Source organism: Dipodomys ordii, unplaced genomic scaffold (assembly GCF_000151885.1).
Source record: "Dipodomys ordii isolate 6190 unplaced genomic scaffold, Dord_2.0 Scaffold131, whole genome shotgun sequence".
NCBI classification, from domain to species: Eukaryota; Metazoa; Chordata; class Mammalia; order Rodentia; family Heteromyidae; genus Dipodomys; species Dipodomys ordii.
In genome coordinates, this window is record NW_012267347.1 from 1,586,126 (window position 1) to 1,596,563 (window position 10,438).

General features: G+C 44.0%; 1 protein-coding gene across 3 annotated transcripts in view; it reads left to right on the forward strand.

Annotated features, from left to right (window-relative positions):
• Pex19 (peroxisomal biogenesis factor 19) overlaps positions 1–2,399 on the forward strand; it is a 6,525-nt gene extending 4,126 nt beyond the window's left edge. For all 3 annotated transcript variants that reach the window (XM_013030579.1, XM_013030580.1, XM_013030581.1), the window contains 3 exons: positions 1,166–1,342; positions 1,785–1,829; positions 1,999–2,399. In XM_013030579.1, the coding sequence (XP_012886033.1) occupies positions 1,166–1,342; positions 1,785–1,829; positions 1,999–2,082 (306 nt within the window). In that variant the 3' untranslated portion in view covers positions 2,083–2,399. The remainder of the gene's footprint in view (positions 1–1,165; positions 1,343–1,784; positions 1,830–1,998) is intronic.
• Positions 2,400–10,438: the final 8,039 nt, after the last annotated feature.

Consider the following 10,438-nt stretch of genomic DNA (forward strand, 5'->3'; position numbering starts at 1 on the left):
AGGCCCTAGGTTCGATTCCTCAGCACCACATAAGCAGAAAAAGCTGGAAGTGGCACTGTGGCTCAAGTGGTAGAGTGCTAGCCTTGAGCTGAATTGCTGAGAGACAGTGCCCAGGCCCAGAGTTCAGACCCCATGACTGACAAGAAAAAAAAGAAGAAGCTTTTCAGTGACACAAGTCATGTGGCAAAGTGTGAAATTAATAGTACAAACAAAGAGGCAACAGGCCAAGGTATGTGGAGCCTAAGGCCAACTTTCAAAGAGTGTTTTTCACTTTTTTTTAATTAGAAATTATACTTTATTACTCCCCCATTCCTCACTGCCTCCCTCCCCCAACTAGGGTCTAAACTCTTCTACTTGTTAGGCAGGTACTCTACCACTTGAGTTAATATTCCTAGTCCATCGTTTTTACATTTTTAAAGGTTTTTGTTTTTTTGTTTTTTGGGTTTTTTTGTTTTGTTTTGTTTTGCCTGGGGCTTGAACTCAGGGCTTGGGTGCTGTCCCTGAGCTTCTTTTGTTCAAGTCTAGCACTCTCCCACTTGAGCCACAGCACCACTTCTGGCTGAGGTATCAAACCTAGGACTTCATTCGTGCTAGGCATGCACTCTACATTAAGCCATATTCCCAGCCCGATTTTTTTTTTTTTGGTCGGTCATAGGGCTTGAACTCTGGCTCTGGACACTGGCCCTCAGCTCTTCAGCTCAAGGCTAGCACTCTGCCACTTGAGCAACAGCGCCACTTCCAGTTTTCTGAGTGGTAATTATTGGAGTCAGTTGCCTGGGCTGGCTTTGAACCACAATCCTCAGATCTCAGCCTCCTGAGTAGCTATGATTACAGGCATGAGCCGGGAGTGCCCGGCTTCCCAGCCCAATTTTTAAGGATTTAAAAACAATAGTAAGGGGCTTGGGAGGTGGCTCAGTGGTAGAGCACTAGCCTTGAGCTAAAGAGCGAAAGAAAGAAAGAAAAAGAAAGAAAGAAAGAGTTTGTCAATCTCTACTGATCATAATTTACAATCAGGCGATGTGTTGGAATCAGTGCTATTTGTCATGTTGAACTTGCTTGTTTTCTTTTTCCTATGTCTGTTTTTTCTTGACAATTCATGTATTATTCTTCCCCCGCATCCCCATTGTTCACTTAATTCTTCCTCATCCATTTTATTTTTCCTTAGTATCCAGAATGGTTGCAAGATCATCAGGAATCTCTACCTCCAGAACAGTTTGAAAAATATAAAGAGCAGCACAATGTCATGTGCAAAATCTGTGAGCAGTTTGAGGCAGAGACACCCACAGACAGTGAGGCAACACAGAAGGCACGTTTTGAGACGGTGCTCGATCTTATGCAGCAGGTAGGCCTCCTCTTGCTGTCTTCCCACTGGAACTGTCTACTTGAGTGTTAAGTGGAGAAGGTATTGGGGAATGATGCTATACCAAACTTGGGTAGAGAAGGGAGCACAAGAGAAACCACATAGCATGGTCAGAAGAAGTCAGAGAGCTAATCAAATGCATTTTATGACCTCTTCTGTTTTCTGTGATTTATGATTTTTTTTTTGTTTGTTTGCCAGTCCTGGAGCTTGAACTCGGAGCCTGGGCACTATCCTTAAGTATCTCTGTGCTCAAGGCTAGCACTCTACCACTTGAGCCATAGTACCACTTCTGGCTTTTTCTGTTTATGTAGTACTGATGAATGGAACCCAGGGCTTCATGCATGCTAGGCAAGCACCCTACTGCTAAGACACATTCCCAGCCCCTGTTTATGATTTAAGATTTCATATTCTCTTTAATTTTCAGCTACAGGATTTGGGCCATCCTCCAAAAGAGCTGGCTGGGGAAATGGTGAGTATGTGTCCTCCTGGATTTTAATTTGGCCCCCGGCTTCCATAATTCTGTAAACTCTAGTGTTTCTATCTAGGGTGATAATTGTGGATGCAGGGGATGGGTTGTCAGAAGCTCTGACCTGAATGAAGTATGAGCAATTATCTGAGTCCCTTTGTCTTTTCTCCAGCCTCCTGGTCTCAACTTTGACCTGGATGCCCTCAATCTATCGGGCCCACCAGGTGCCAGTGGTGAGCAGTGTCTGATCATGTGAAACACAGCACGCTTTCTTCCCTGAGTCCCAGCCATGGGGAACATCTGGAGTCAGCAGAACCATGAGAACTGAGGCAGGAGTGTCATCTGTGGGAATGGTCTGCTCACTGCCCCATCATCCTATTCAAGACTGTGCCATATCAGCTGAGCCTTTCCCTCTGTTTTTCTAGAAATGGGATCTGTACCATAGGCCATTTTGTGAGCCCTATTGTGGTTTCTGCTGCTAGAAAAGGCCTAGCTAAAGAAGGTATCCTTCTTGGGGCATGTACCTTCTTCCCTTTCCCAAAATAATGTTAAATATGGCCACACTCATGTTCACATTTTCTCCTGGGGTCTTTGTGCCTTGTTTCTACTCCTTTCCTTGGACTTGGGGAGCAGGGGCAGAGTACATTTATGTACTTCCCTTGGGCAGGTCCTCAAGGAGTGAGGAGACACTGGCCTGAGCTAAGGCTTTGGCTCTGTCACTGTATTCTCTTGCCTTCAGAAAGAACTTTCCTAATTCACCAAAAGAAAAGAACTTTAATATGTAATCACAATGGGATTGGAAGAGAAGCCTTAGGCTTTTTCTTTCTCTAGGTGCTGAGCCCTCAACTCCCTATTCCAGCCTGGGAATTCAAGTTGCTACCCATGTTCTTTCTACAATGCCATGTGAGCGGGATGAATCCAGCCTCTGACCTTCCTTTGTCCTGTATCTGTCCTTATCTCTTTTTAAATTCTTGTTTATTCTAAACCTGTGCCCAAGCTGTAACAAAAGAAGACCCATCCTGTTCCCCCTCATCCAATATAACCACCAGTCTCGCTAGTTCCTTCCCTCCTACTCAGGCAAAGACATAATTGTCCTGTTAAGTCTGACAAATGAATGGCCTTTCTACACAGATACATTGTGGCTTATTTGAGACAACTGATTCCCTTAGAATACTTGGTTTAGGAAAGTGCTTAGGAAAGGGGTGCAGTTTGGGGCAGTTCTAATAAATACTGAGTGAGGAATGTGGCCTATTTTTCATCTAGGTCTTTTTCCGGACTTTCCCAACTTCTGTAAGCTGCAGAATGTGGATGTTAGGAGATAGTTCTGTATATGGTACATGCTGTGCTTCCTTGGTCCCACAGCTCAGTCTTCATCTCACTTGGCAAAGGAGAGTGGACAGCCGTTTGTTCTCATTTCCTGAGTATTTCGGTCTGGGAAGCTCTTGAATAGTCGTTATATTTTATTTTATTTTATTTATTTATTTTTTGGGTCTGGTCGTGGGGCCTGAACTCTGGGCCTGGGTGCTGTCCCTCAGCTCTTCAGCTCAAGGCTAGCGCTCTACCACATGAGCCACAGCGTCACTTCCGGCTTTTTTCTTTTTGCTTATGTGGTGCTGAGAATCGAACCCAGGGCCTCATGCATGCAAGGCAAGCTCTCTACCACTGAGCCTCCTTCCCAGCCCTTATTTTTTTATGCCAATCCTGGGGCTTGAACTCGGGGCCTGGTCTCTATCCCTGAGCTCAGGGCTACCACTCTACCTAATATTTCATATGTCAACTCCACTTCTGGCTTTTTGTGGTTAATTGGAGTTATAAGAGTTCCATGGAGGGGCTGGGAAGAGAGCTCAGTGGTAGAGTGCTTGTCTTGCATGCATGAGGCCTTGTGTTCAATTCCTCAGCACCACATAAGCCAGAAGTAGCTCTGTGGCTCAAGTGGCAGAGTTAGCCTTCAGCTGAAGAGCTGAGGAACAGCACGCAGGCCCAGAGTTCAGGCCCCACGACCAATCAATCAATAAATAAATAGAGTTCCATGGACTGTCCTGCCAGGGCTGGCTTTGAACCACAATCCTCAAATCTCAGCCTCCTGAGCAGCTAGGATTACAAGCTAGAGCCACTGGCACCTGGCCCTATATGTTAATTTTATGCATTGTAACTATGTTAAAAATATGTTGTTAATATGTTTCTAAATTAGCTGTCTTTGAACTGACTGCTCTTTTCATTGACTTTAAGGACCTTGCTGTTACATGTTTGGTCAGCCCAGATGACTGTCCTGATTCACTGTCCTAATTTATACTCATTATCTGAGTCACTTTAAGCTCCTGATACTTTTTTCCCCCTGGATTACAACTTTTTACCTTTACATATGCCACACCTTCAGTGGCATTGAAAGACAGGAAATGTTCTTGGGGCTTTAGGCTATTTGGGCAACTCCAGGTATCACATTATTAGAGCATGGAAGAACCAGGTCAGAATGAGAAAGTCCTCAATTCTTTGAGGGATGAAGCATACTTGTGATAATAATTGTGGGGCCTAAATATCAGATTCCTTAAAACACCAACCAAAAACTCAACAAAGGTAGAGCAGAAATGGCCTGCCCTTTGAACTGTCCCACCAGTTTTCTTTTATAGATTCTTATTTTAATTGGCATATTTGAGGAATGTAAAGGACACTTGAGTCCATTTTAGCTGTGTGTGTGTGTGTCTCTGTGTGTGTGTGTGTCTCTGTGTGTGTGTGTGTGTGTGTGTGTGTGTGTGTGTGTCTCTGTGTGTGTGTGTGTGTGTGTGTGTGGTTAACCGAAAACTGCAATCCTCAGATCTCAGCTTCCTGTGTAACTGTAATTATTTTTCCTATGTAACTGTAATTGTTTCGTTAGGGTTTTTTGTCAGTCGTGGGGCTTGAACTCTGAGCGTGGGCACTCTCGCTGCGCTCTTCAGCTCAAGGCTAGCACTCTACTTCTGGTTTTTTTCTGTTTATGTGGTGATAGGAATCTAACTCAGGGCCTCATGCATGTGAGGCAAGCACTCTACCACTGTGCCAACTCCCCAGCCCCTTGTTATTTTTAATTTGATTGAACATAAGCCAACCAACAATGCCCAAACTTTTTTTTTTTTTTTTTGGTCTGAAACCAGAACTTGAACTTGGTATGGAGCCACACCTCCGGTCCCAATTTTTTGTTTGCTTTTTTGCCCCAAACTATTCCATGTGTAATAGGTTTTGTCCACTGGTCATGTAATTGGATATATAGCAATGTAGTGTCAAATTCTAAAAAGTATATCAACACTGAAATTTTATTTTTATTTATTTATTTTTTGTCAGTTATGGGGCTTGAACTCTGGGCCTCAGCTCTTCAGCTCAAGGAGAGCACTCTCCCACTTGAGCTACAGCGCCACTTCTGGTTTTCTGAGTGTTTATTGGAGAAAAGAGTTTCACGGACTTTCCTGCCCGGGCTTGGCTTTGAACCACTATCCTCAAATCTCAGCCTCCTGAGTAGCTAGGATTACAAGCGTGAGCCACCGGCACCTGGCTTTATTTTTATTTTTTGCCACTGTGGGACTTGAACTTCTAGGCTAGTCTAGAGCATAACACCAAGACCCTATCTTTTCTTTTTTTTTTTTTTTTTTTTGCTAGTCTTGGAGCTTGGACTCAGGTCCTGGGCACTGTCCTTGAGCTTCTTTGCTCAAGGCTAGCACTCTACCATTTGAGCCATAGTGCCGCTGCTAGCTTTTTCTGTTTATGTGGTACTAAGAAATTGAACCCAGGGCTTTATGCAAGTGCTAGGCAAGCACTCTACCACTAAGCCACATTCCCAGCCCAAGACCTCATCCTGAAGATAACCAACACAGCCAGGTGCTGGTGGCTCATGCCTGTAATCCTAGCTATTGGAGGCTGAGATCTGAGGATAACTGTTTGAAATCAGTCCAGACAGAAAAGTCTATGACACTCTTATCTCCAATTAACCACCAGAAAACCAAAAGTGGAGTTGTAGCTCAAAGTAGTAGAGCGCTAGCCTTAAAAGGCTCAGGGTTAGTGCCAAGACCCTGAGTTCAAGCCCCATGACCAACAAAAAGAAAAAAGAACCAATGCAAAAAATGTTGGAGTGCTTCAAGTGACAGAATACCTGCTTAGCCATCTTGAAGCCCTAAATTCAAACCTCAGTATCAGCATACATAAATAAATAGTTTACATTGTCCATTCTGTCAGCAACAGAAACTTAATACACAGCCCCTGGTTCAGTACTACTCAAGGAGAACAACCAGCTACTTGGTGAGTTGATTATAATAAACATTTTTCTATTTGGGAAATGGTAAATGTTTATCCTGACCAGGATTAATATATACCCTGCTCTTCCTGCTTTGCCTACAGTACCTCAGACCATACTACTATTCAAGAAGTTGTGGTTATTGCTGATTCTACATAATTATGCAATGGAACAAAAGACCCACTTAATGACAAAATGTGTAGCAGTAGACATATGACTATGTATATATCAGTTGGATTTAATAATCCTACCAAATACTTCCCATGGAGAAGTTGTGGGCCTTGTAGAAGTGAGAAAGCTGGGTGTGGGTATACACACTACTAGGGTTTCAACTCAGGTCCTCACCAATTGCACTTTTTTTTCTTTTTTGGTCGTGGGGCTTGAACTCTGGGCCTGGGCACTGTCCTTCAGCAATTAAGCTCAAAGCAAGTGCTCTTCCACTTAAGCCACAGAGCCACTTTGGGTTTTCTAGTGGTTAACTGGAGATAAGAGTCTTAAGGACTTTCCTTCCCAGGCTAACTTTGAACCGTGATCCTCAGATCTCAGCCTCCTGAGTAGGTAGGATTACGGCATGGGCCACCAGCACCCAGCCCACTTGTACTTCTTTAGCCATGTCTCCAGTGTGAAGTGACTTTTTGAAGGAGCAGTACCATCAAGTATAGGGTAGCATATTTCACAATTCCGTGTGAACCCTCTTGGCTGTATTGGGACATTCTACAGGTCTGGAGGCCCTGGTTTCCAACCTAAGAATCTCAGTAAACTAATAATGGTTACCATCTTATCACTTTGGGCTTCTAATGTCAGCTGATTTACCAGGCAAAGAAAAGGCATTGTACAGTCTGGGATAATTGACTCTATGAGAAGGTAAGACTATAACATAATGGAAGCAGAGAGGCAAGCATGTTAGGTATATGTGATCCCTGGTGTGTCTCTAGGCTTTTCATGCTTAATTTTAGCAGTTGGTAAATAACAATTATAGCCTGCTAAGAGTGTGACCTCCAGGGCTCAGGGATGAGAGTCTAGGTCACCCCACCAAGTAAGCCACTTAGACCAGTGTGTAAGCTGCTAATAGCTCATAGCTGCTTTATTGAGAATTATCCTGTGCCAATAACAGTGAAGTCTGGACATTCTTGGGGGTATACTCTGCCAAAGAGAGGAGTATGGTGTCCGTTTTTATAAGGAAGGCAGTTGGGATTGTGGTAGAGGTTGCATTATCAGTGGTTATGTGCAATCAAACAATACCATCATGCAAAATTCCCACCTTTCCTCTAGGTGGGACACTTGTACCATTTATCTTGCACTGTTCCCAGGGTAGATTTATGAATCACTGTCTTTGCCTTTCTCTCTGCTATATTTTTATCCTTCACTTCATCCTTCACTTCCTCAGAGGTTTTACTGGAGAACACTCCCTCAACAAACCACCTGAAATAAATCTCTTTCCTAATCCCAACCTAAAACTGGTGAATAATTGTGCTGATTAAGATAAAAACTAGCAGGGCTTCGGTGGCTCAGACCTATTATAGTTACACAAGAAGCTGAGATCTGAGGATCATGATTTGAAGCCAGACCAGAGAGGAAAATGTGTGACACTTTTTTTTTGCCAGTCCTGGAGCTTGAACTCAGGGTCTGGGCACTGTCCTTGAGCTTCTTTTGCTCAAGGTTAGCACTCTACCTCTAGAGCCACAGCACTACTCTGGCTTTTTCTGATTATATTGTGCTGAGGAATCCAGAGCTTCATGCATGCTAGGCACACACTTTACCACTAAGCCACAGTCCCAGCCCTGTGACACTCTTATCTCCAATAAACTACCCCCAAAAAGCCTGAAGTGAGCCCTGGCCTTGAGGAAAAGCAAGCCATAGGACCTCTCACAACCTGCTACATACCTGCAGACCACTGCAACCTGGGACAAGGCAGTAGTGGAGACCAGACTGGAATTGAGGTTTGGGGTACTAGACCTGAAACCTGCCAGGTTCAGATCCCAAGGTTCCATTAATCAAAGTATGTGCAGAGAAGTAAAAATGTCAACCTGTGTCAATATTTTGTATACAAGTGACTTCTTCTCTTGGCCACTAAGGCTAAACAGTAAACAGTTTACAATTTGCATAAACCCTAAGGCTCCTAGGCAGTTTAGGTTTGAATTAGACCACACCCAGGATAGAAATCTGAATTCCTGGGATGGGATTGTGGTTTGGTTGTATGAAGCCAGAAGTGGTGCTGTGGCTCAAGTGGTAGAGTGCTAGCCTTGAACAAAAAAAGCTTAGGGACAGCTCCCAGGCCCTGAGTTCAAGCCTCAGCACGGGGGGGTGGGGAATTGGAATTCCTGCTTAACAGGAACTGATTGACCTTTCCAGGAAACTCAGCATTCTGAGAGTATACTGGAAGAAGGGCTTCCAAACTCCCAATCCTTTTGGTTCTCACAGCTCAGCTTTTAGCCTCTTACAAGGACCAGCACCAAAAAAAGAAAAAAATATTACAGTATTTGAATTTGACAGAATATAAACCCAATTTGGTGGATATCATCCTCAACACAAAAAAGTGTATTATGAAAAACAACGTGAGCCGGGTGCCGGTGGCTCATGCCTGTGATCCTAGCTACTCAGGAGGCTGAGATTTGAGGATCGAGGTTCAAAGCCAGCATGAAAGTCTGTAAGACTCTTATCTCCAATAAACCACCAGAGAACTGGAAGTGGTGCTGTGGCTCAAGTGGTAGAGTGCTCACCTTGAGCTGAAGAGCACAGGGACAGCGCCCAAGCCCAGAGTTCAAGCCCCACAACTGGAAAAAGAGAGAAGAAAAACAGCTTGACTGAAGATATGGTAGAGCTCATGGAAAAGCACTTACCTAGCACACCCAAGGGCCTGGCTTTGGTCTCAGCTCCACAGAACAAAACAACAAATATATATCCTAGCTACTCAGGAAGCGGAGATCTGAGCATCATGGTTTGAAACCAGCCTAGGCAGGAAAGTCTATAAAACTCCACGTAAAAGCCAAAACGAGCTTAAGCTCAAGCCCTAGCACAGTCACACTCATACAAAAACATGTAGGAGGTGGGCTGGGAAGGTGGCTCAGTGGTAGAGTGCTTGCCTTGCATGCATGAGGCCCTGGGTTCGATTCCTCAGCACCACATAAGCAAAAAGAAAAAAGCCGGAAGTGGCGCTGTGGCTCAAGTGGTAGAGTGCTAGCCTTGAGCTGAAGAGCTGAGGAACAGTGCCCAGGCCCAGAGTTCAGGCCCCATGACCGGACCCAAAAAAAAACATGTAGGAACAGAAATGAATCCTAGGAAAATTTATGCTGGGATCATTTGATTTGACCTCAGTCAATTATTAAAACGTAAAAGATGTTTTAAATCTTTTCCCATTGTAATAGTTTCAGGGAGAGTTTTCTGTCTACCATGAGAAGCTGGATTCATCAAAGCTGAATTCTGCTGTTGAATCCAATTGAAGCTAAGAAGTCCAGCTTTTTCCCTCAGTGAAGTATGTTTTATGAGGCTGTGTAACAGAACATGCTTTTGTGGGCTCATGCAACTGGGATTCAGAGAAGTATAGGATCTATTCCATTTAAGATAGAAATGATGGCAACTCCCTGACATTTTATTCTGTCTGATTCACTGGGGTTGAGAGAAAAAGATGGCCCATGTGTAAATAACACAATTTTGTTTTTGTTTTTTGGTCCTTCGTGGAGCTTGAACTCTGGGCCTGGGCACTGTCCCTCAGCTCTTCAGCTCAAGGCAAGTGTCCTACCACTCGAGCAACGGTACCACTTCTGATCTTCTGGAGGTTTATTGGAGATAAGACTCTCACTGACTTTCTTGTCTGGGCTGGCTTTGAACCGAAATCCTCAGATCTTAGCCTCCTGAATAGCTAGGATTACAGGTGTGAGTCATCATTGCCCAGCTACTCTGTAATTTTTATTGTTTTCATTTTTTTGGTATTGGGCGTGTGGCTGTCCCTGAGCTGTTTTGCTCAAGGCTAGCATTCTACCACTTTGAGCCACAGAGCCACTTCCAGTTTTTGAGTGGTTAATTGGGGCTGAGAGTCTCACAGGGTTTTTTCTGCCCTAGCAGGCTTTGAACCTTATGATTATACGCCTGAGCCACCCAGTATACTCTGTAATTTTTTAAATTTGAATTACCTAGCAAACATCTGTACCTATCTGTACCTATTGAGTCTGTGAGCTTAACAGTGTCTAAAAAGTAACTACTTCAAAAAGTATTTAATAGTAAATTCAGGGGCTGGGAAGGTGGCTCAGTGGTAGAGTGCTTGCCTTGCATGCATGAGGCCCTGGGTTCGATTCCTCAGTACCACATAAACAGAAAAAGCTAGAAGTGGTGCTGTGGCTCAAGTGGTAGAGTGCTC